Source organism: Vombatus ursinus, unplaced genomic scaffold (assembly GCF_900497805.2).
Source record: "Vombatus ursinus unplaced genomic scaffold, bare-nosed wombat genome assembly UNPS02014799.1, whole genome shotgun sequence".
NCBI classification, from domain to species: domain Eukaryota; kingdom Metazoa; phylum Chordata; class Mammalia; order Diprotodontia; family Vombatidae; genus Vombatus; species Vombatus ursinus.
Genome location: NW_020954577.1, coordinates 54,136,198 through 54,161,752, shown reverse-complemented (window position 1 = coordinate 54,161,752; position 25,555 = coordinate 54,136,198). Strand labels below are relative to the sequence as shown.

Sequence of the window (25,555 nt, the reverse complement as noted above, 5' to 3'; positions counted from 1 at the left end):
TGCAAAGTCCTGGTTGCCTGCCTTTATCCCATGCAGTGTGTGGGAGCCAGCTTGAACTGGCTTGTTGCCTTTTCATTGTGAGCATTTACACCTGAAATAGGCAAATGCTGCAAATCAGGGCTTGGCTTCTAGGTTTTTTTTTTTAATTGTCTAGGCTTAAGAAAGTGATTAAAGAACTTCAGTGCTCTAGAACTTAGCCAGTAGGACAACAAATCTTTGGTCTTTAAGAAGATGGAGCTTGGTCCCGAAGTGTTGGAGCTGAGGCTACTGTGCTTGTCTGTGACCGGAAGAATAGAAGAAATTGAGACCAAAAGGCTCATAGAACTGGAAATTCTTGGGAGCTCAGGGAGTCGTCTTGGGATTACAGATTTGGGACTGGAAGGCAGCTCAGAGGCTACCCCCTTATTTGATAGTTGAGGAAGATGAGCCAAGGAAGGGAAGGAGATTGCCCAACATCTCACAGGTAGTGAGGGTTCAAGGGACCCTTCATTTCTCAGCTGAAGAAACTGAGGACCAGAGAGGCTAAGTAATTTGCCCTGAGACAATGGGAAGCAAGTGAGGGCCAAGATGGCAAATCAGAACCCGTTACTCCCAGTACAGCTTTTGTTCTGGGGTGCTGACACTTTTACCAAAATGTGTCAAAAGCCATATTTTATGATAATGAAATAGTACCCCAACTATATACACGTGTGTGTATATATACGCACGCACGAACACACACACAAGCATTGTAGTCAGGATCATTAGAAAGCACACATTAAAGCCTCCACAACATCCCCAGTAGGTGACCCCTCAGGAGCTGTACACAGAGAAACACCAAATTGGCAGAGGTGCTGTCCTTGAGAAGCTCACAGCCCCATCTCTGCATCGTGCATGCGTATATATGCACACACGTGTGTATGTGATGTGCGTGTATGTTTTTGACCAAAAAACAAAATTTATTTTCTTTGGTTCTGGGTCTCCTTTTTGATCTCTTGTCTGTATCCTCATCTAATTTTGTCTCTAAAGACATTGCTCATAGCCCTTTGCGTAGATCCCTCGTCATATTCCACCTTGTGTTATATTTAATAAATTTGTGCATGCATTCACCCATCTGCAACCCCAGTAGACTGGAAGCTCAGTCACATTTTACATCCTCCTATCCCTCAGCACCTTGCATGTAATTGGCTTAGTTAATGTTTGTTGAATGAAGATTGTTGAGTAATACACTTTAATCTTTTTGAGATTGAGGATTTCACAGGTGTGTGCTCTTTCCATGGATGCAGATAGCGACCCCTCTGAGACTGAATCACCAGTTTCCTAGTTTCTTTGGCCATTAGAAAGAATCATGATCAGGAGGCCAATCTGCTGATGAGCCTCTCCAACCTCAGCTAGGCTGGTCTTTAGAATGGCATAACTAGGGGCCTTTCTTTCCTGGCTCCATACTCCAGCCTGACTCAACAGGGATTATCCTCAATTGGCACAGCCTTTGAGAATGCAGGGTCACCTTGATGGCACTCTGAGGCATCAGAGGAGGGCTTTAGTGGAGGGAAAAATAATAGACCATTCATAGGATAATGACAACAATAAAGCCCATTCTTCAGAAGGCCAAGCAGTGAGTACCATTATTTCTATCTTCTGATGAAGAAACTGAGGGTCAGATTGGTTCAGTGACTCATCCACAGAAAGGATGAAAGTAGAGATTCCCAGTTATTGTTTTTAAAAAGTATTTTATTTTTTCCCAATTATATGTAAAGACAATTTTAACATTCATTTTTACAAAAATTTGAGTTCCATATTTTTCTCCCTTCCTCTTTTTCCTCCAGTCTTCCTAAAACAGTAAGGAATTTGATATAGATTATATATGTGCAATCATACAAAACATATTTCCATGTTAGTCATAGTTGTGGAAGAAGAAACAAATTAAAAGGAAAAAAAGTTGAAAATAGTATGCTTCGATATGCATTCACAGTCTATCAATTTTTCTCTGGATGTGTTATAGCATTTTCTATCATGAGTCCTTTGGAATTGTCTTGGATCGTTATATTGCTGAGAAAAGCTAAGTCATTCATTGTTGATTATCACACAATGTTGCTGTTACTGTGTACAATGATGCCCTGCTTCTGCTCATTTCACTTTGTGTCAGTTCATATAAGTCTTTCCAGGTTTTTCTGAATCTGCCTGCTCATCATTTCTTGTTGCACGATAGTATTCCATTATGTTCCTAAACCACAGCTTGTTCAGCCATTCCCCAATTGATAGGCATCCCTTTAGTTTCCAACTTTGCCATCACAAAAAGAGCTGCTATAAGTATTTTTGTGCATGTAGGTCGTTTTTTCCCTTTTCTATGATCTCTTTGGGATACAGACCTAGTAGAGGGATTGCTGCATCAAAGGGTATGCACAGTTTGGTTGCCCTTTGGGCATAGTTCCAAATTGTTCTTCAGAATGGTTGGATCAGTTCACAACTCCACCAACAGTACATTAGTGTCCCAATTTTCCCACATCCCCTCCAACATTTATCATTTTCCTTTTCTGTCACATTAGCCTATCTTATAGGTGTGAGGTGGTGCATCAGTTATTTTAATTTGCATTTCTCTAATCAAAAGTAATTTGAAACATTTCTTCATGTGATTATAGATAGCTTTGATTTTTTCATCTGAAAACTACCTGTTCATATCCTTTGACCATTTATCAATTGGGGAATGGCTTGCATTCTTATAAGTTTGGCTCTGTTCTCTACATAGTTGAGAAATGAGGCCTTATCGGAGACATTTGCTATAAAGATTGTTTCCCAGCTTTCTGCCTTCCTTCTAATCTTGGCTGCATTGACTTTGTGCAAAAACTTTTTAATTTAATATAATCAAAGTTATCTATCTTATCTTTTGTAATGCTCTCTATCTCTTGTTTGGTCATAAATTCTTCCCTCCTCCATACATCTGACACACAAACTATTCCTTGCTCTCCTAATTTGCTTATGGTATTACCCTTTATGTCTAATTGTTTTATTCATTTTGACCTTATCTTGGTATTCAGCATGAGATGTTGGTCTGTACCTAGCTTCTGCTATGTTGTTTTTCAATTTTCCCAGCAGTTTTTGTCAAATAGCGAGTTCTTATCCCTGAGGCTGGGGTCTTTGGGTTTATCAAACACGAGGTTACTATGGTCATTTACTACCATGTCTTGTGTATCTAACCTATTCCACTGGTCCATCACTCTTTTTCTTAGCCAGTTTCAGATAGTTTTGATGACTGCCACTTTGTAATATAGTTTGAGATCTGGTACTGCTAGGCCGCCTTCCTTTGCATTTTTATTTTCATTAATTCCTTTGATATTCTTGATCTTTTGTTCTTCCAGATGAATTTTCTAGCTCTATAAAATAATTTTTGGTAGCTTGATTGGTTATGGCACTGAATAAGTAAATTAGTTTAGGCAGAATTGTCATTTTTATTATATTGGCTCTGCCTACCCATGAGCAATCGATATTTTCCCATTTGTTTTAGATCTGACTTTGTATGAAAATTGTTTTATAGTTGTGTTCATATATTTTCTGAGTTTGTCTTGGCAGGTAGACTCCCAAGCATTTTATATTGTCTGCAGTTATTTTAAATGGAATTTCTCTTTCTATCTCTTGCTGCCGGTCTTTGTTGGTAATATATAGAAATGCCGATGATTTATGTGGAGTTATTTTATATCCCACAACTTAGCTAAAGTTGTTAATTATTTCAAGTAGGTTTTTAGTTGATTCTCTAAGTATCATCATATTATCTGCAGGAGTGACAGTTTTGTTTCCTCATTGCTTATTCGAATTCCTTTAATTTCTTTTTCTCCTTTATTGCTAACACTAACATTTCTAGGACAATATTGAATAACAGCGGTGGTAATAGATATCTTTGCTTCACCTCTGATCTTGTTGGGAACGCTTCTAGCTTATTCCCATTATAGATAATGCTTGCTGATGGTTTTAGATAGATACTACTCATCATTTTAAGGAAAGCTCTATTCCTATGCTCTCTGATGCTTTTAATAGGAATGGGTACTGTATTTTGTCAAAAGCTTTTTCAGCATCTATTGAGATAATTATATGATTTCTGTTGGTTTTGTTATTGACATGGTCAATTCTGCTGATAGTTTTCTTAATATTGAGCCAACTCTGCATTCCTAGTGTAAATCCCACCTGGTCACAGTGTATGATCCTTGTGATATATGGCTGTAATTTCATTATTGGTATTTTATTTAAAATGTTTGCATCAATATTCATTAGGAAAACTGGTCTATAATTTTCTTTCTCTGTTTCTGCTCTTCCTGGTTTAGGTATCACCAGCACATTTGTGTCATAAAAGGAATTTGGTAGGACTCCTTCACTTATTTTTCCAAGCAGTTTTTTTTATTGGAATTAATTGTTCTTTAAATGTTCTGTATAATTCACATCTGGCCCATGGTATTTTTTTTTCTTGGGAATTGATTGATGACTTGTTCAATTTCTTTTTCTAAGTTAGTTATTTAAGTATTCTGTTTCCTCTTCTGCCAATCTGGGCAATTTATATTTTTTGTAAATATTCATTGACTTGGCTTAGATTGTTTGATTAATTGTCATATAATTGGGCAAGTATTTACTAATGATTGCTTTAATTTCCTTTTCATTGGTGGTGAATTCACCCTTTTCATTTTTGATACTGAATATTTTGTTTTCTCCTTTCTTTTTTAAAAATTAAATTAAAACCAATGGTTTATCTTATTGGGTTTTTTCTCTCATAAAACAAGCTCCTAGTTTTATTTATTAGCTCAATAGTTTTCTTAATTTCAATTTTATTAATTTCACTTTGGGTTTTCAGGATTTCCAATTAGGTATTTAATTGCAGATTTTAATTTTTTTTTCTAGTTTTTATTTTAGTTGCATACCCAATTCATTGATCTGTTCTTTCTCTATTTTATTGATGTATAAAATTTAGGGAAATAAATTTCCCCCTAGATTCGCAGTTGTTCTGACTCATATCTGCAGTTCTCATTCCTGGCCCCACCTCACTACCTCCACAAAGTGTGATGGGTCCACAGCTGTTTAAGCACATGAAAAGGACATTTTCTGAAAAGCTCCTTCATTAGAGCAGAGGGCTCAGGAGATGAATCAGGGTAAACATCCTGCCTGTACACCTGAGTCACCAATATGGACCCATAGGACTGGAGGGTGAGGGAACACTCCCCTGCCTGAGAGTGATAACTGCTCGCCTTGGGAGCCTTTTTGTGCTTGGGTTCTTTCCTGGTGCTTCCTCACCTGTGGCCCTCCCTCAGTATATTCCCTAGAACACCCCAAAGATTGCGTGGTGCCGACAGTCTGGACAGAGCAAATTAATCTTGGCAAGTGGTTAAGAAATAGTATACGGTAGCTACCATTTACGTCTCACTTCAAGACTTATAAATAGTATCTCATTTGATCCTCACAACCCCAGGAGGTAGGTGCTGTTGTTATCCCATTTTATAGATGAAGAAACTGGGGCAGACAGAGCTTAAGTGACTTGCCCAGCACCACCCAAGCTAGTGAGTTACTGAGGCAGGAGTTTAATGCAGGTCTTTCTGACTCCCAAGTCCAGGACTCTCTCCTCCCTTCCCCCCCATCACCCAGGGACCTCAAGTAGCTTCTGGAAGAAGCTGAGACTAGCTGCCAGGGTTACAGAGCAGAAAGAGCTGGGAGATCTGGGTTCAAATCCTAGCAACACTGGGTGCCTCACTGTATCATCCTGGCCCTCATTTTCAATTCAAGGGTTGGGCTGGGTGAGTGACGGTTCATTCCTGCTCTAAAATTAGCTTGTCTGCGAACTTTTCTGATTTGTGTTCAAGCAGGGCTAGCATTGTCCTCTCTAAGAATATTTTGTGTCTACTTATGTAGGAGTGTCCACGTAGCTTTTGGCTTTTAAGAACTACCTTCTCTTCCATAGACACATTTGGTCCTTTCCAGCAGAACCAGAGTTCTTCACCTTCCTGGTGTCCAGGGACCCTTCCAGCAGCCTGTGTTGGTGGCATCATCCCTGACCTCTTTGTCCCCCTCCCCGCACATATCCGGTCCATCGTCAGACCTGGCCACTTCTGCCTTCCCAGCATCCCCCCATGGGGCCATCTTAGCTCAGGTCTTCTTTTTGCTTCTCTCCTCAATTCTTGCAGCCACCCCTTAATGGGTGTCCCTGCCTCGAGTCTTTCCCTACTTCAAATGTAAACTGCCCTGTTTAGCTTTCAAAGGCCTGAGCTGTCTGACCACCTTGCTGGTCATTGCTCTCCTTCTGCATGCAGCAGTCCTGCCATGCTGGCTTTCTCTCTGCTCTCCACAGAGGACCCTCTCTGAGCCTAACGCCACATGTTAGAGACAGGCCGGGATCTGAGCTGGGCATTCTTACAATGGCACGATTGCAGCAGCAGTGAGGTGACCCGGGAAGGAGTCTGTGTGCCCCTGGGCACAGTAACCTGTCTGGAGCCTTTGGGAGGAGGACTAGATGGCTCCTTCCACTACATGGATGATCTCTGTGATCTTGGTCCTAGAGACACCTCTTCATTTGCACGGTGTGAATCGGGAAGGTCTGGATTCAAGTCCCACTTGACACCACAGATGACTCCCAAAGACTCTTAAGCTGTGGAAGAGTGGCTGAATTTCATTGGCAGAGAGAGCTCTGTCACTGGGAATTCCCCATATTTCTGAGTCACAGGTTTGGACCAATATAGTGTTTCCTGGGTAGAATGTAAGCTCCCTGAGGGTAGGGCCTGTTTTTCATGTTGTCTTTATGTCTCAAACTCCTAGCGCAGTACAGCAGGTATTTAATACATGCTTATTCTGTCTTTGTACTTCCCTCTGTTCCTAACCCACTGCCTATTATATAGATGGTACTTAATAGATGCTTATTTTATTGTTGTTTTACCCCTAGCACTTGTGAATAAACATTTATTAAGCACCTACAGTTGGGCTAAGCACTGGGAAAAAGAATACCAAAAAAGACAGTCCCTTACACTCTAATGGGGAAGACAGCCCACAAATAGAAGCTGAAGAGGCCAATGGGGGCATGATGGAGAAATCCAAAGGAGAGCCACTGGGTGGCCAATGCAGCTGACCAGCCTGGGTACCCTCCTTCTGGGGAGGCTTGGGGGGCACTCTCTGCTCCAATCTCCACTTAGAGGGGTCCCCAAAATGGAGGGTACCGATGATACGCAAATCCCAAGGCTGATGTGATCTTGCAGGATGATACAGCTCCTCAGGGCATGATGGTGTCCAAAGGAGTTCAGCTCAGTGGGAAATAAAAAACTGGTCTCCTGGCCTGGTTGCCCTTCTTTAATGGGGAGTTTACTATGCACCTATTTGGTTGTTGTTTTGCCCCTAGTGGCTTAATTGGCACCGGGTGAATTGATCTGTATGACATTTCTAACCATATTTCCCCTAGGTGGTTGTTCCCATCCTCTTGAACAAGAAGAACCATACAGTTTGGCCCTGTTTTGTTTCTCAAGACCTGGGAGCCCATGTGGAAGGCATGAAAAGCAAAATGTGCATTCTGAGGGGTATAATGTCAGGAAGAACCCTGCTTCCAATTCCCACCATTGCAGAGAGCATTGAAGGGGAGCTGAGCTGCACAGAGATCAAGTATGTACCCACTGCTGCCCCAGACTGTGGCCCCATTGTGTCCAGATGAGCTGTATCCTGGTCAGAGTATTCAAAACTTACATGAATTAAATGTTTGTAGGTTCTGGGTACATGAATATCTCGTGTTACTTTTTCTTCAAAGCAGCCTTTTAAAGGTAGTGTTTGTTGTAACAATTCCCAAGGAGGAGGCCAAGGCTTTGTAGTAGAGAGAGGGAGTGATGGACTTGAGGTAAGAAAGCGCTGGGTTCTAATCCTGCTTCCGCCACTTCCTAGCTGTGTAACTTTGAGCGAGTTACTTAATCACGCTGATCAGCGTGGTGCAGTGTCTATATATATATATATATATATACAGAATACATATGTGGGTATCTACAGACTGCATATATATGTAGATGGATTCAGCATAATGTATATGGGGCAAAGTGCTATACTAGAACACATATTGGGTTTGGAAACAGGAAGACCTGGGTTCCAATGCTGCCTCTGTAAGCCCCTGGCAAACCATCGACTCCCTCAGAGTCTCAGGTACCTTCTAACACTCTGAATAGACAGTTTGCAGATTTGTATTGGTGTGGGGGTATCCACATCGTTTCATTTCTCTTTTCTCTCATAAGTGCTGAAGGATAGCTCAGTCTTTTTTGGAGGACAATGCCTTTTGCCATCAAAAAACCGTGGCGATGTTTTTCTGCCACAAAGGAAGAAATGTGAACGCAACTCCATGAGAGGCCACAAAGCATCTAGGGCTTATACAAAGACATTTGCTGTTTGAGGAATGTCACACAAAGGCGAGAAGAATGTGGGTACTGGATTTCTGCTTCTGCCCTCTGTTTAGAGGGGGGTAGTCTGTAATCTTTGTCACTTTTGATGCTTGTAGACAAGACTCGCATGAAAGGGCTGTTCTCCATGCCATTGAATCTGTGGTTATTACATGGTCACATCAAATCCAAAAAGTCCTCCGGAAGGACTCGGGGCAGCCTCTGTTGAAGGGCATTCACTCAGACCCTCAGACAGAACTAGACTTCTGGAAGACAAGACGGGATAACCTTCTGTGCATCCATGATCAAGTAAGTCTAGTGAACTCCTTGCCTATGTCTCTCAAGCTGATGAGTAAGCTCGGCATGAATCTTACTCCCTAAACCAGTGATTTCCACTGATGGGATGGTGGGTGGGAGTCCTGTTCAGTTTTTGTGATTCTGCCTCCAATGCCCCTTTCTGAGTGCTATCTGATGTATGTACTTTGGTCCCCTGGTGGTGGAGCTGTGATGTCCTGGATGGTTGCTCTCTTGTCAACAGTGAAGATTGGATTTCTCATTCTGTGCCATTCTTGTCTACAATCTTCAAGTGATTCTATGATCTCACCAATGTGGCTATCCCCTCCAGTGTACAGATTACAACCCCATCTATACAGGCAAATTCTGGATGTCTCTTGTCCCCATCCTTTCCCAAGTTCACACAGGGCTCCATCTTGGTTTCTCTTGATACCACAAGTATACCCAAGGACCCCTTCACTCCCACCCCTTGCTATTCTTAGCTAACCCTGCTCTCTGGATCCACCCCATAGCTGCCACAGAAGAGCTGTCCAGGGTCCTGGAGGCCTTTCTAACTTCTTTGACATCTCATGGATAATGGTTTAGCACTTCGGTTGTTCATCTGTTATTCCAATGTCAGGAACATAGGAGACATTTAATATCTGTTGATTAATTCCTCATTTTCTCCATGACCAGCTCACCCCCTTTTCTGGTGATACCTTCCCTTGATGATTCTCCTTATCTTGCTTCTTGCATGTAATATGTACTTTAAAAATGTGGATCGAAAGGAATTTTGTCTTGCTAATTTTTGTTGACAGTGATATGATTCTCCTCAAAAGAGTTTTAGCCCCTCTAGGGGAATTACAAGACCAGAAGTTGGGGGGTTACTGCTCCAGGCAACTCTCCAGGGAAGCTCCAACAGGTGAAGATACAGTTAGCCTGATCAGCTTGTTGAATTTGAGAAGCAACAACAATAGCTTCTGTTTATCCAGCACTTTACCGTTGCCTTCGTCATTGTGGTCTGGCTTGGTGGGGAGAGCGTTGTCACTGCAAGACCTGAATCAGATCACTGACCCCTGCTCGTCTTTAAATAGAAATCTCAATTCTTGCCTTGCAGAGAGAGCCAGAAACTCCCCTCAGCAGAAAGTCACCTCTTGGAAGGCAGAGGCTGGTTCTTTTTTTCCCCTTCATGTCCCTACAGTGCCTCACACATAGTAGGGGTCCCCAACGCTTATTATAGCGCCTGGCGTATGATAGGTACTTCATAAATGTTTGTTGAATTGTTGAAAATGTATGAGATGAAAGTTTAAAATATAAAAAAAATTCCTCTTATTTCATAGGGTTCTAATATGCTTAATGAAAATCTTATCTATATAACATGATGAGCTTTTAAAAACTTTATTCCTGCCCATAAAAGTCGTACTTTAGACCTTCTTCGTGACCTGGATTCTCAAAAGCTCAAGCAGTGAAACACAAATGCTAGTGAGTTACTACACTACTCGTCTCAAGTGCCATTTCCTACGTCAAACATGTCCTGATCCCACCAACCTTCCTTCCAGATTATCTTGTGTTTATTTTGTATACCCAGGCATCTTCTCCAGCCACCTATAGCTCTATTAGGGCCTTCCTTGCCCCTACCTGGGTTCCCTTCTTACTTTTCTCCCCCAACCCACACACATACTGCTTTCCTGCCACACACACACACACACACATACACACACACACACACACACACACACACAGCTATTTAGTTACCCTGGGACAACTCCACCAAAGTATGATTAGCATACTTCCACCCCATCATTTCCACCCCATCATACCCGCCCCATTCCAGTGACTCTAAACCCTGTAAAACAAATAAAAATTCCAAACTGTTTCATAGAACTGTGTGACCTCTCTGTTTCTGGAGTGATAATGACAGAGCGGCAGAAGAAGAAACAGATGGTGTTAAGATCCCACAGTTGTTAGTCTATAAATATTAACCTAACAGTTGGTACTTTTAATGTGAGATGTTTGTCCAATGGCCAGTAAGTCATACTACTAGAGGAACTAAGCCATACCCATGTGAATATTTTCTCTGAAGGGGAAGGCATAAGCAAGTGGCAGTTTGATGGAAGGAATGCTCTCAGGTTGAATTTAGAGGCACAAAAACTGGAATGAGTGAGCTTGGCTTTATCATGCACCCAGAGGCAACAAGGAGCAAAGGATTTTATAGGAAATTAAGTCCTTTACCTTGCCATGCTCAAGATGCTTATGGGCCACAATGGCACCATGAAAATAACAAGTACGGCTGAAGCCCTGGCATCTGCTGCAGAGGATGAGAAGGAAACATCTTATGAAGAGGACAAGAACCCCGATGAAATCGGTGTGTATGTACCCTGACACTTGGTGACTTCAGTAAGAAGATGGGCACAGGGGAGGACAAAGAAAATTATGCTGAGAATTAAAGTGTGGGATCAAAAAATTTTCTAAACCAAATGATGAGACAGCAACTTGTCAATTACTTAGCATTTTCTTGCTGGTGTGCCATGAAATCCTACTTCAAGAAGAGACTCGGAAGGCACATGACCTGTCAAATACAGGACAACTCCTCAGACCAACCACATCCTAACAGATAAAAAACAACTGTTCATCAGCTACAGTCACCATCACAGAACCAGCTGATTGCATGCAGTCAGATTGTTGACAGGCCAAAGGAAAGGAGTGGAAATCAATTTTAAGGTAGAAGGAAGAATACTCATTAGAGGACATGGGGAACAATCCCAGCAGGTCTTCCCTAGCTTGTTGTAATTGGTTGCTAACTGACAAACAGGAAAGGGACTGAACTAAACACAGAAGCTCTTCTTAGAGAAGTTTAATTGGTACAGTTAAACTGCCTCAGTTTCCCCATCTGTAAAATGAGCTGGAGAAAAAAAACAGCAAACCACTCTATATCTTTGCCAAGAAAATCCCAAGTGGGGTCATGAAGAGTCAGACATCACAATGACTGAACAACAGAAAATTGATACAAAGCCCAGCCACAGTTTGGATTGGCTCAAACAGTTCAGAAGCCACTTCAGCCAGTATAGATTTAATCCATTTACTCAGCAGGATGATAGGACATCCCAGGGCAGCACTGGCGGTGAATGCAAACCATTGTTTCAGAATGTAATGGAGAAGGAAGACAGAAGATGAATGCTGTTTTCCTCAGCTGTGAAATGAGAGGGTTGGAGTAACTGATTTTTAAGGGCCCTTCGAGCTCTAGATTTAAGTTCCTATGTCACTAATCAATGAGATGCAGGTGAGGGGAAAATGAGTCTGCTGAGAGATTCATCTGCATTCTAGATAAGCCCCACCATCCTCTGAACATTTGATGAAAATGGAAGAACCACCAAAGTGTATGAAATTAAACCAATTTAGAGATGTTTCTAGAAGTCATCCATTTTCTTGAGCAATGATAATGGAATCGGCACATTTGGACTCTACGACAAGTGTACTTGATGTGGAGAAGTCCAAATAGTATTTAAGGGTCGGTCAGTTCCAAGCATTTTTTAAGAACTAACAATATGTCAGGCACTTTACTAAGTTCTGGGGATCCAGAGAAAGGCAAAAATACTGCCCTCGCTCCTCAAGGAGCTCACATTCAAATAGGAGAGGCAACATGTAAGTTCCTAATAACTGGTGAAGATCGATAAGCATGTGGAAGGTAATCTCAAAAAGAAGGCATTAGCAGTGGAAGGCTGGGGAAGACCTCTTGCTAAGGCAGAATTTGAGCTGTCTTAAAGCAAACCAAGAGCAGAGATCAGAAGGGAAAGCATCTCATGCCTGGAGGGGGGGAAGGGGAGGCAGCCAGTGATGTGGCATGGAGTTGGGCAATGGAGTTGCACACGGGCCATTGTAGTTGGATTAGACAGTGTGTGGAAGGGAATGAAATATGAGAAAATTGGAAAATAGAATGGAGTTGGGTTGCAAAAGGCTTTAAGTACCAAAGAGAGGTCTTTATATTTGATTCCCTTCCTGGTTGTGCATCTACTCATACTCCATGGAGGGTACAGCGGCATGGGGAAAGATGAGGCAGGGAAATGAGGCCAATGTAAAAATCAAGGTGTGCAATGATGAGGACCTATGCCAGGGTGCTGGTTGGGTAAGTGGAGAGAAGTTGTAAATGTAGAAATGGCAAAAATTTTACAAGAAATTGGATATGTGGAGGAAATATGCAGTTGAGAATGACACTGGGGTTGAGAGCCTGGTCATTGGGAGGATGGTGGACAGGTGTCCTCCATAGTAATAGGAAAGTTTGGAGGAGGGGAGAGAGTTCCAGGGTGGGGGGTGGTGGAGTATGATTTTAGTTTTGGACACAGTGAATTTGAGATGTTTATAAAATATCTAATTCAAGATGTCCAAAAGGCAGCTGAAGATGCTAAACTTGAAATCACTAGAGAGTTAGGGCTGAATAAGTAGATTTTAGAATCATCCACATAAAGATGATATCCATGGGAGCAGATGAGAACATCAATGTTCAATTATAGATAACATAGAAGAAGAAAAGATGGGACTGGACAGAGCCTTTGTGGTAGTGGGGGAAATCTATGGTGAATAGATGCAACCTGAATGAAGATCCAGAAAACCTGACTGAGGAGAGGTCAGATAGGCAGGAGCCAAAACAAGAGAAAATAGTGATTGGCAAAGGAAAGAGAGGTCAAGAAAGGTGAGGTTTGAGAAAAGGCCATTAGGTTTAGCAATGAAGAGATTATTGTTGACTTTAGAGAGTAGTTACAGTTGAATGATGAGGGCAACAGCCAGAATGCAAGATCACAATTGTGTTGGAGGGGAGGAAGTAGAGATACAGTATAGGTGGCTTTCTCAAGGACTTTAGCCACAAAGGGGAGGAGAGATATGATAGCTAGCAGGGATGGTTGGATCAAGTGAAGATTTTTAAGAATGAGAGAGAAACGGGTATATTTGTAGGTAGCAGGAAAGCAACTAGTATATAGGGAGAGATTAAAGATTAGTGAGACAGTGAAGGTGGTAGTGGTTGGAGGGTGTCAGCCTTTTAGAAGAGGCTAAATGGTGGGATCAAGTGTTCAGATAAAGGGGCTTGCCTTGGAAAGGACAACTTGATGGGAGAAGGGGGACGTGGTGAACTAAGACACCGAGTGATGTGAGAAGAGAGAGCTCTTGGCTAATGGCCTCAATTTTATTTTCAGTAGAATATGAGACAAGGTCCTCGGCAGAAAGGGAGGAGGTCCCATGGGAGGCTGGAAGAAAAATTTTAGAGCAGCTTCTGCGGTGAATGGGATAGTTCATCGGTTAGGAATGTGTAAAAGGATTGCTTCGTCACATGGAGGGTCCAGTTGAGATTATATAACATAAATTTGTAGTGGATCCAGTGAGCATGGTTTCATGATTCCTTCAGCTTCCTTCAGTGTGTGAATAGGAATGTCAGTGGGGAGCGATGGCAGTAATCCACACTTGAGGTTTGACCGAGTGTGATCAGTGACAGGGCAAGTGATTTGAGTGTAGAGGAGAATGAAGAATTGAGATGATTCAGCAAGGGGTCAAGATGGTGAAAGGAGAACAATGCAGCCAGTGCAGAGATGATGACCTGGAAAAGAGCTGATGATGGTAGAAGGGGACTGTGGAAATGTCTACAGAGAGCAAGGCTGACTCCCCACTATGACCAGGGAGCTGGAGAAGGGTAGAGTTAAGTGAAAATGCAACCAATACCAGAAAGGGTGGCTGAGAATGCAGGGTCATCAACAAGAGGGAGCCCAGGTCTCAACAAGAGCCAGCAGATGAAAGGAGTGAGAAAAGAGAAGATTTAAAATGAAAGGAATTTTGTCAATTAAGGAATGGGCATTCCAGAGAGCACCATAGAAAGTCATATAAATGGGTGTGTCTCTGTCTCTCTTTTTTTGTCTCTGTCTCTCTTTTTTTGTCTCTGTCTCTCTTTTTTTGTCTCCGTCTCTCTCTGTCTCTATCTCTTTCTCTCTTTTTGACTCTGTCTCTGTCTCAGATTTCATTGTGTGTTTGGGAAGTTATGCAGTGCTTCCGATTATCCCCATGTTGCTTTCTGCCTCAAAGACCCACTTTTTGACACCAGTATTCTTGTGATTTTATCTGGCTTCATGAAACATTGCAGTCTTAGGAAAACCAAAATTGTAGTCCTTATGAAGGTCAATAGAAAGATATATGGTGCAAAACTGGTGATTAGAAAAGCATTTTATCAGTGATGGCTTTTGCATGAGAGGTACATAAAAGACATAATCAAGAACACAAGACTAGAAAAGACTGGAGAGACCAGTTATGTACAATGATGAGAGTTAAGTACCATGGACAGCCCAAATGAGCTAGTATCCATTTAATATTTTAGTTACATTTTTATCAATAAAAATTAATAATTGTATCCATTTGTTCTCCCTCCCTTCCATACCTACCCCATCTTGGAAGAAGAAAAAGACAAACCTCTTGTAACAAACATGCCCAGTCAAGCAAAACCAATTCCACACTGATCATAATCAGGAGAGTGTGTCTCACACTTCATGTTGAGTCCATCAGTTCTCTGTCCAGAGGTGGGGTGTCCATTAAACATCAGAGAAATGCAGAAATGCCCTCCAGCTTGTGGGGGCTGGTATAAGATCCATTTTGGAGAATTCATGTGTAAGAATCCAATAGGATGTGAAGGCAGAAATGCAGCATGAGCCTGCCCCAAAGGAGGAAGAGAAGCCTCACAGGCTAAGGCCACAGGTACAATGAAGCATCTTTGTATTAATGTTGTCATTTAACCTCCTTTCTGGGGAAATGGGGGTGCAAGTAGTATACAAGCATAGAAAATATGGTTATTTTACTTCCTTTCCTCTTCCATCCTGCTTCTGTTGGATATTGGATCAAAAGCTTTGGATGTTAGACATGGTATACATTGTATAAAGGAAAATCTAATTGAATAAATTGTTTCTTCCCAGGAATCACATTTGTAACTCCCAATAATCCAGTCCTAGTTATAAAATATATTATCTTTCTCTCTCCCCCTGCTTTTCCCTCTTAAACCTAATTCTAGCTTCAGGCTCCCGTTGTCCAGAAAATGGTCCAGATCCTGAAAACCAAACAGAGCAGTTATTTCCCTACTTTTGAGGACACTTTCATGGTTGTTGAAGCTGGTAAGGACAATCTGGATGTCAGTGAGCAATGTGTGACTTTTGTTGGGGTGTGTGTGTGTTTGTGTGTGTGTGTGTGTTCCTGTATAATCAATTGTTTTTCTTTAATAGATAGCTTGAATTCATCACTGTGTACTAGATCTGTATCCAAATATTGAAATGCATGATTAAATACATTATTACTTGGCTTGAGTTCTACCAATTTAATTTATTTCTGTAAAGTTTATGTTGATACTTTTTCCTTTCATAAAAGTCAGGATAAAATATAGTGATAATTAGAGATAACTGATGTAAAACAGAATGTCGGCCATGATGTGCATGTACTCAGTCTGTGACTGTAGATTTATTGCTACAGTAGACCTGTTACTGTAAGGAAATTACTCACTCTGAGGAGTCAGTGTTTTGCACATATATCAATGACATATGAGTAAAACATAATGATAGATGGTTAAAAAACTTCCAACTAATGCTTCCATTTAAGTCTTCTGATGATAAATACAACTCCTGATGGTGCCAGACTAGAGTTCTATTTGGACTTTATTTTACTGGAATCCAGCAGAGGTCATAGTCTCTTCTTGTTCTAAGAGTTTAGGATTCTGTAAAAAAAAATGGTGGCTGGCTTTAACATTCACTTGAACAGTCCTGGTTGGCTGTGTTGTGAGTCATTGGTGTGTAGTTACCAAGCATCTTTCCTGTCTACTCTAATCACGGTACCTTACTAATAACTAGCATTCATTTAGTGCTTTTAGCTTTGCAAAGAGCTTTACAAACCTTATCTCATTTGCTTCTCACGACCATCTGAGGAGATAGGTATTATTAGTCCCATTTTGCAGATGAGGAAACTGAGGCAGGCAGAGGCTAAGTGATTCATCCAGGATCACACAGCTAATCAGTGTCTGAGGCAGGATTTGAACTCGGGTCTTCCTGAGTCCTTGCCCAGTGCCACTTAATATGTTTAGGCCATAAGCATTAAGTATGGTTTTAAATATACTTTGAAGATATAAGGAACACTGTTCCTTTAGGTAAGGAGAGACATGGTCAATGCCAATATATACCCTTCTTTCCCTTTGAAATTACATTTTATTTTTTTACAAATGCTTTTTGATTGAGTCTATATTTTATATTTACTTATGTATGTGTTTTTTTTTTCCAGGAGAATGTAAGCCCCTTAAGGGCAGGGGCTATTTTGTTTTTGTCCTTATGGTGCCTGACATGTAGCAGATATCTAATATGTGTTTGTTAAATTGAATTGGAACAATGGGCTTGAGATACAACTAGAGTGAGGTGAACAGAGCTTTGTCTAAGGGTACCAACAGTGCCTGATTTAGCAGGTAGACAATGTGCCTATTGGAGCAAGAATGGATGAATGAAAAGGGGAAGCTACCAGACACTCCCACTGCAATTCTGGGGGCGGGTACCCCACAGGGACAGCCTCCCTTGAGGTGACCTTCCAGTGTGTTGGATTCTCTGACTCCCCCGATTAGGCCTTTTGCCCTCAAGACCTTTATTACATATAGTACTGGGGAAGCATCTTCATGGAATTCCTCTTTCAATTCGTCAGCATGGGAGGGAGGTGAGCCTGGGTTCTTGAAGGCTGCACCAAGCTAGGTCAAGCTCTGGAAGCCCTTTAAAGCTGGACCTCTGGAGCTCTTAGACTTCCCGGTCCTAGCACTGCTCATGTTTTCCTCCTCCCCTCCCCAAGCTTCCCTGTCCATGGTACCTGGGCTTCAGGGGCCCTTGGAGATCTCTAGTCCAAGGGTTGGTGGGTTCTCATCTTGTTTCCCCATGAACATGCTGGCTTTTTTTTTTTTAAGCAGGACCTCAGTCCTGGTACTGTAGGTTTTTGTGCAGCAAAAGGCTGCTTCTCTCTGCATTTCTTGATTATCATTTGATCAAGTGTTCTTCTTTGTGCTGGTATATGTAGGGGCAGAGCTGAGCTCTTCAGCAACCTTCAGTGCCTCCATCTGAAGCAGAAGTCAAACGCCATGGCTCTGAGCTGACATTCAGTGCCATTGCACCTTGGACCAAGCAGGTGCTTAATATGTAACTGGTGAACTGAATTGAATCCTGCCTTCCCACCTGCAGAGCAACAGAAGCGGCCCTGATCAAATTCATTTCCCCATGCTTAATTCTTTTCTTTTCTTTTATATTAGGCAATTGGGGTTAAGTGACTTGCCCAGGGTCACACAGCTAGTAAATGTCAAGTGTTTGGTCTGAGGCTGGATTTGAACTCAGGTACTTCTGAATTCAGGGTCATTGCTCTATCCACTGCGCCACCTAGCTGCCCCCATGTTTAATTCTTTTAAAATATAGTATCTATTAGTTGATGGCATCTTGTAGTCTGATAAATATGGTCACTGATTTCTCTGTGATTGCAAAATAAGCTGCAGTCCTTTACCATTTTGGTACTTAGAGTGCTTTCCCTCTTCTCATAGGCTAGTGCAGCTTTTTCTTTTTCAGATCAGATTCTTGATTTGATTAGTGTAGGAAACTTCCTATGACGAAGCTTTCTCCACCAATGCAGATTGGCACCTTTGCTGAAATTTACAATCTTAGAGCATTGCTTGAGGTGCTAATGTTATAAATGATTTGCCCAGGGTCATATGGTCAGTGTGTCAAAGGCAGGACTTGCACCCAGGACTTCCTGACCAGGAGGCCAGGCCTCTAGCCACTGTATCACACTGCCACACATAAAGGCCCCTTCAAAATGGCAGGTGATTTTTGCAGGGGTTTGAGGAACATGTGATCTCCTGTATTTCTATTTCCCAGTGCAAAAAAATTGATAAAGACCTCCTTGATTGCTCTGTTGGTAAGATGGCAGGGTTCAATTCAGTTTAGTAGTTATGTATTAAGCACCTACTGTGTTCAAGGTGCTATGTTAGGTGCTGGGAATGCCAAGACAGAAACAAAGTCCCCTTTGCCCTCAAGGGCATTTTATCTCTAATTCCACAAATATTTATTGAGTGCTTACTGTTTGCCAGGCCTGTGAACAGAGAGAGACAAAGGTGAATCAGCCCTGCCCTTCAGGGGGCTTACGTTCTACAGTGTGGCTACAAAATGGCTTTTTTCCTTTAAATTTTATTTTTTAAAAACTAATGTTAGACCCCTAACTCTGCCACCACAGAAAATAGCAAGCAGCTATATGTGAGCATCAAGCCTCTATCTATTCATTTGTTTTAATGCCAAGTGTTCATGCGTGGGGAAAATTCTCACCTTCGTCCTTGCAGAAGACAAGGGACAAATTCCAGGGACCTAACTGAGCTTTTTAAAAAGCGCATTAAGTGGTAAGTCCTGCCCTTCCAAATGTGACGCAGGAGAAAGATTAAGCCTCTGTATATCCATTTAAATTGGTGCATCATTAAAACCTCTGTATATACCATCAGTCCTTGAAGGCTACTTCACAATCTGCTTGAAAGTGCCAAGTGTCCTTGTGTCTAATAGCTTCTAATGAACATAAATGGTTTGGTTTTCATGGAGAGCAGATGAACTGGGGAGCCAAACCACAGGTCAACAAATGGGCTGAATAATAGGGTCACTGGGAAGTTGCTCCGGAATAAAAGAAAATGAGAAGTCAAATGAAGGAGAGGGCAGAGGGCAGCATGCAGGAGTCAGTGACGTGCAGGGTGAAGAGAACAGCAGCAACTCCAATGAGACACAGAGTGAAAGACTCTTGGGAAGCAGGCACCTACAGGAATGTGAGGCACTGGAGAAATATGGCCCATCTTGCCCGGGTTAGAGAGAGAAGGGGCATTTGGCTAGCCCTTGTGGCTCATCAGATAGGGCCTTCGTGAGGTTGTCCATTCATAACACTAGCCTGGAGTTGGAGTCTTAGTTTGCATTATTGGTGACATGATGATGCAAAGTACACAGAGCGACAGACCTGGAGTCAGGAAGGTTCATCTTCCCTAGTTCAAATCTGGCCTCAGACTCTTAGTAGCTGTGTGATCCTGGGCAAGTCACTTCCCTTTGTTTGCCTCGGTTTCCTTATCTGTAAAATGAGCTGGAAAAGAAAATGGCAAACCCCTCCAGTATATTTGTTAATAATACTCCAAATGTGGTCACAGAGTCAGACACAACTGAAAAATGTCTGAATGACAACAACAAAAATCTCTTAGCTTTTCTGGGTCTCAAATCCTCCAACTTTAGAATGGCTATTCCCCACTCCTTCTCCCATCGCTCCCCCCCCCCTTTTTTATCATACTAGAGAAAACAGAACCCAGGGACCTCCATATTGGACTCCTAGCTTTGAGTTGGTCTCCTCTCCATTCCATCCTTCACACAACTGCTACATTCATCTTCCCAAAGCACCAGGCTGACATCATTCCCCTCCCCCCTGTATGGTGCCTCCCTATTGTCTCCATGAGAAAATCCAAACTCTTCAATTTGAAAATCCTTCACAATATGGCTTCCCTCTGCCTTCTTTCTTTCCCCTTCCTCCTCTTTGATATTCTCTGTTCCAGACAAATCAGTCTGCTTGCTGCCCCTGGCACTGGCCATGGCATCTCCTACTGCCGTGGTTTTGCTTTGGCTGTCCCCAGTGCTTGACGTGCGCACCCTCCTCATCTCCAACTCTTCCTTCAAGTCCTGACTTGGGTTCCCTTAGTTGTTAGTACTCCCTCCCTCCATGTCACTTCTTGGTCACCATTTCCATACCATGCTACCTGCCCTTGGGCCATGACCCTCTTGTCCCTCCTCCCCATTAGAACCTTGGAACCACCCTGGGCTCTAATGGGCAAATATTTGCCTTTTGTTGCCCAGAACCAGACTTCTGAATCATCTCCCACCACTACTTCCGAACCACACATGTTGCCCACCCCCTTCCCTTTAGGTGTTACCCTCCTTCCATTGCAATGAGGGCAGAGACTGTTGATCTTATGTTTGAATCCTCAGCATTAGCATGGTGCAGGGCATATAAAATGTGATTAATAAACACTGTGTCTATCATGTCTCCATGCCTAGCTGAGCCTCTCCTGATTATGTATGCATCTGTGTACAGATTTTATCCTTCCAGTGGCATGTGAGTTTCCTGAGGGCAGGGAATGTTTTGTTATCTGTCTTTGCCCCCCTCCCCCAGCCCCCACCCCATACATGTCATCCTTCAGGAATGCAAACGCAACTTTTGTAAGGTGCCAATTGAGGAAGTAAGCAGAACCACTGAGAAAGAATGGCTGAAAGCTTGGTCATACGGTGATGACCTACTTAAGGGATTTAAAAAAAATTGTTTTGAGAGTTCTTTTAATTAAAAAAACCTTTGAGGCCTTTGGAGCAATAACACAATGAACCCTAAGTATTGTAGTACCATTTATTATGCAGAATAATGGGCATAAAAGGACCCAGACACATCGTCTAGTCTGTTAGCCTTCAGGAGAGAACAAACCATTTCAAATGGATAAATATTATTTTATTAAAACAACCTCAGCTCTCAGAAATATAAAGTCCACAGCTTGTCACTATAGCCTATCACAGCATCTTGTAACTCCCAAGCTCTACCCTGGTAATTCTATAATATCAAACCAAAACCATTCTTCTAATGATTCACGCCAATTTATCCTTTTTCCTCCTTGATGAAAACAGAAAGGAGCTTGCTTCCCAAGTCATTTCTTTTCCAATAGATGTCTGATTTCATCACTTAGATGGTTCCCAACCTCTTCTCTGTCATCATTTTTTTTTAACCTTCCTTCAGACTCTTCTTTTCTCACCATCTGGAGTGGTGACCTTGGCCTTTTAGGAGTGGGGTAAGGATAGACATTGACCTCTGATTTCACCAGTATGGGGAACTCCTGCATGAACAAGCCCCCCCCCCCCAATCCATATAGGTGAACACTATCTTAGAGTTTGCCTAGAGCACTGAAATGCTAAATGACTAGCCCAGGGTCAGTAGATATCAGAGGCAGACTTGAACCCAGGCCTTCCTGGCTTCTAGACCAACCCTCCCTTTGTTCCACCTTGCTTCCTTTTACCTCTGGAGATGAGGAAGGAGCAGATAGCACAAGGTTACTGATTAAGGCCCAGTTTGACAGAATCCTAGCCAAAAGTTGGCTTATTTTTCCCATCAGCCTAGGGTGAGAGCAGCTCTAACAGAAAGGAGGGACATAACCACTATCTGCAAGGACTTGAGGAGCTGAGATGTGGAAGAGGAATTATGCTAGTTCTGTCTGGCCTCAAAGGGAAGAGCAGTGTGTGGAAATCAGAGTGGTCAGTTGAAGCTTGACATAAGGAGAAAAATGAAGCCAAACCAGAAAGCTTCCTAAGGACTAGAGCTTTATTGTGTGGTTAATTAGCAGGGCCACCTTCAATAGAGTGAGGTCTTCAAGGTCTTCAAGCAAAGGCTGGGTGACCATTTTTGGAGAAGTTGTAGAAGAATTCTTTGGCTGGTATGAGCTGAGATGTGTTTGCTGAGCTCTCTCCTGATTCTAAAATCCAGCAATTTTATGAATTACTGGAAACTTTGAAGGTAGATCTGAAACTGATTTAGGAATTATAATAGGATCCTAGATTCAGAGCAGAAAGGGACCTTTGAGACTGTCGGGTTGTAGAGCCAGAGTGGAAAGCACCTTGGAGGCCACTGAATCCAACCCAAGATGAGGAAATGGTAGCCTAGAGAAGGCAAGGTTGCCAAGGAATGAGTGTGGCAGTATCAGGATTTTAACCCAGGTCCTTTGATTCCAAATCCAGCCCTTTTCCTGCCAGTCTTTATATGGTACTTGATGGTTTGCCAAGCCCTTCCCACATATTATTTCATTTGTTCATCACAAAAACCCTGTGAGGTGGGTGCTATTATTAGCCTCTTTTTAAATAGGGGAGAACACTGAGGGTGAGAGCAGGTAAGAGACCTACCCAGGGTAGCACAACTAGTAAGGGTCTGAGGCAGGATTTGAATTCATGTCTTCCTGACAGCCAGTCCACCACTCTGCCTGCTGCCCCCTCCTTACCTCTGCCTAAGACTCAGGGTGAATTAGAAGACAGTTCTTGCCACAGCTGGGGAGAGCAAAAAAGATTTGGACAAAACTAGACTTGATAACAAAGAATGAGTTAATTTCCAAGGTCCCTTCTCACCCCATGATTCTGTAATGGTTAAGCCACCAAACTGCGCTTGGACATTTCTTTCTCTTCTCTACCAAAGGTCAGTTTTGATGATGAGGAAGAAACACCTAGGGCCTCAGAGGCTTTGCCAGCTGAACTTAAGCTCTGAAAGGCTTTATCAAGTGGGAAAGACTTTCATGGATGGTGTAGTTCCACTGATGTCTCAAGATAAGGAGGGGATCATCCCACCAGCCTTGACCCTGGAGGGGTCCAGGGCCCACGTGGAGGCTTTTGTTCAATTTTAGGTGCCACAGTCTAGAGAGAACAATGATAACCTGGAGATCGCTTCCAAGGAGGATCAGCCAGAAGAGTAGAAGGTCTGCAAAAACATGGTACTCGAGGATGGACTGAAGCAGTGGGAGAGCTGTTAGCCTGGAGGACGAAAGACAGAGAGGACAGGCCCTCTGACAGCAAATATTTGTAGGGTTGTCTCACGGAAAAGAGATTATTGTTGTTCACCTTGGCCTCAGAACGTGAGAAATGCTGGGCAGAAGTGGAAAGAGATGCATTTAAGTTTGGTAGCAGGAAAAATTTCCTGACAACTACAGCTATCCCAAGTTGGAATTGACTACTTTGGAAAGCATGGAGCTCCCCTTCCTTGGTGGTCTTCAAACAAAGACTGAATGACCACTCATTGGACATATTTAGGCACTGGGCATGAGTTAGACTACATAGCCTCTCAGGTCTCTTCCATTTCTGAAAGATTCTGAGATGTTAACATTTAGTATGTTATCTTCTATCTACTTGGTGTGTGTTGAGTGTGTGTGCATGTCTGTGTGTGGTATGTGCCTATCTATTTACATGTAATTTCCTCCATTAAAATGATTTGTTTGTCTTTGTAACTGCAAGCACAGTGCTGGGCACAGAGTAAATGCTTGTTGATTGATTAGAGAAGACAGAAGCTACCTAGTCATTGGATGAATTCTTTTGCCAAGAAGCAGATCACAAATCTAACATGGTGCTGCACAGTATAGCTGTCCATCCAGTCTTCTAGATGACTCATGATTTAGTTGCTCTAGATCAGAGGTTCTCAATCTAGGATCTGTGACTTTTTAAAAAAAAAATTGGTAACTGTATTTTATTTAATATAATTGATTTTCTTTGTAATTCTATGTATTTTATTTTGTGCATTTAAAAATGGTATTCTGAGAAGGGGTTCATAGACTGATCAACAAAAAAGTCCAGGACACACAAAAAATTGGTGGAAAACTCTTGTTCCATATGAATAAGCTAGCATTAATCTCTATGTTTAGATTAAAGTTCAATTCAAGTTGTAGTATAGATAGTACAAAAGGATATACTATTCAATGTGGTGATGATAGGTTGTGATATTTTTGTTTCTCTTTGTACTTAGAGACTGAATCAATTGATTTATTCACATTTTCTTGAATGTGTGAGGTTGGTCTGGGCTTATGATTTAGTTCCTGTGGGGGAACTCCCAGGATGGAAATGCTTTCCACAGATTCAGGTCAGCATAGAGACTAAATCTAGTGTCCAAAGCCTCCAGACTTTGACTTGGGTTTCCATTGGTGTTTCCTTTACAGCTCTTCTTGAAGCCCAAGATATAGAACTGTACCTGAGACCACTGAAAAAACACATTCAGCATCTTAAGGAGACTGAGTTCCCATATGTCCACTTCTTGATTTCCCCTTTATTTCACACCATCTGCCTGATTTGGAGTCACTCCAGGTTTTATAACACACCTGCCCAGATAATCATCTTGCTGCAGGAGTTTTGCAATCTCTTTATTGACCAGGTATGTAGCATTGGAGAAAAAGCTTCAAGAATAAGGAAGAGGATTTTCTCCCATGTTTCAGATTCTGATTAGAACTAGTGGGGAATGAAGAATTGGGGCAGAAATTGGGGGCCCAAGGTGACCCTCCTCTTTTAGAAAGCATGTTTATTCAGTAAATATTGACTTAGTTTCTACTCTCTATAAGCCCTGTCCTAGGAAGATAAAAGGCAAAAACAAAATAACCCTTGCCCTCAAGAAACTTACTCTCTGCGGGCACCTGGATACAAAAAGGCTTGCTTGTAACAAATGCTACCTAGCTTACGTAGAGAGCCCATAAAACTCTAAGAGTCCCTCAACTCTTTCCTGTTGGGCAGTGCATTCCTTTTTTTAAAAAATAATTTTGAATTTTATTTTTAATTTATGGAATAAAACAAGCATTTATGTGATGTAGTACAATAAAAATATGATTGTACAATTGTTGGGGCTGAGTTGTGTATGATGAGGTGATTCTAAAAAACAAAATTGGGTAGGAAAGGGTCAAAAGGAGAACTCATAAAAACAGGGCATGAAAGGAAGAACTAATAGAGAGGAAGCATGTGGGGTGGAGGACCGGTAATATTGGAACCTTACTCTCATCTGTGTTGAAGAGGAAGCAATGTATATATCTGAAGAGGTTTAGAAGTCTCCCTTTTGACTTGGGAAAGAACTTTGGCTTACAGGAAGAGCCCATGAGATGAAGAGAATGAGAAGAATCTGAGGAAAAAACTCTTCTCCCTTCCTCTCCCCTCATCTTCTTCCAACTCCCCCCTTCCCATCTCCTCTTCTTGCTCTTCCCCCTCCCTGTTCTCCTCCTCTTCATTCCCTCTCCTCCTCCTTCCATTTTCCTTCTCCATGGAGAGAAGTTGCTTGGGTATCAGTGTTGCAGCATGGTCGCAGGTGATGTTGGACAGCTCCATGGTGGGCTGGATGTGATCTAATTCTCT

The 25,555-nt window shown here is 42.1% G+C and overlaps 1 protein-coding gene across 2 annotated transcripts in view; it reads left to right on the top strand.

Moving 5' to 3' along the window:
- The window catches only part of LOC114050436 (dynein heavy chain 11, axonemal-like), a 315,578-nt gene that overhangs the window by 8,204 nt on the left and 281,819 nt on the right, over positions 1-25,555 (top strand). For both annotated transcript variants that reach the window (XM_027872110.1, XM_027872109.1), the window contains exons 3-6: positions 7,397-7,593; positions 8,468-8,657; positions 15,658-15,757; positions 24,382-24,593. In XM_027872110.1, the coding sequence (XP_027727911.1) occupies positions 7,397-7,593; positions 8,468-8,657; positions 15,658-15,757; positions 24,382-24,593 (699 nt within the window). The remainder of the gene's footprint in view (positions 1-7,396; positions 7,594-8,467; positions 8,658-15,657; positions 15,758-24,381; positions 24,594-25,555) is intronic.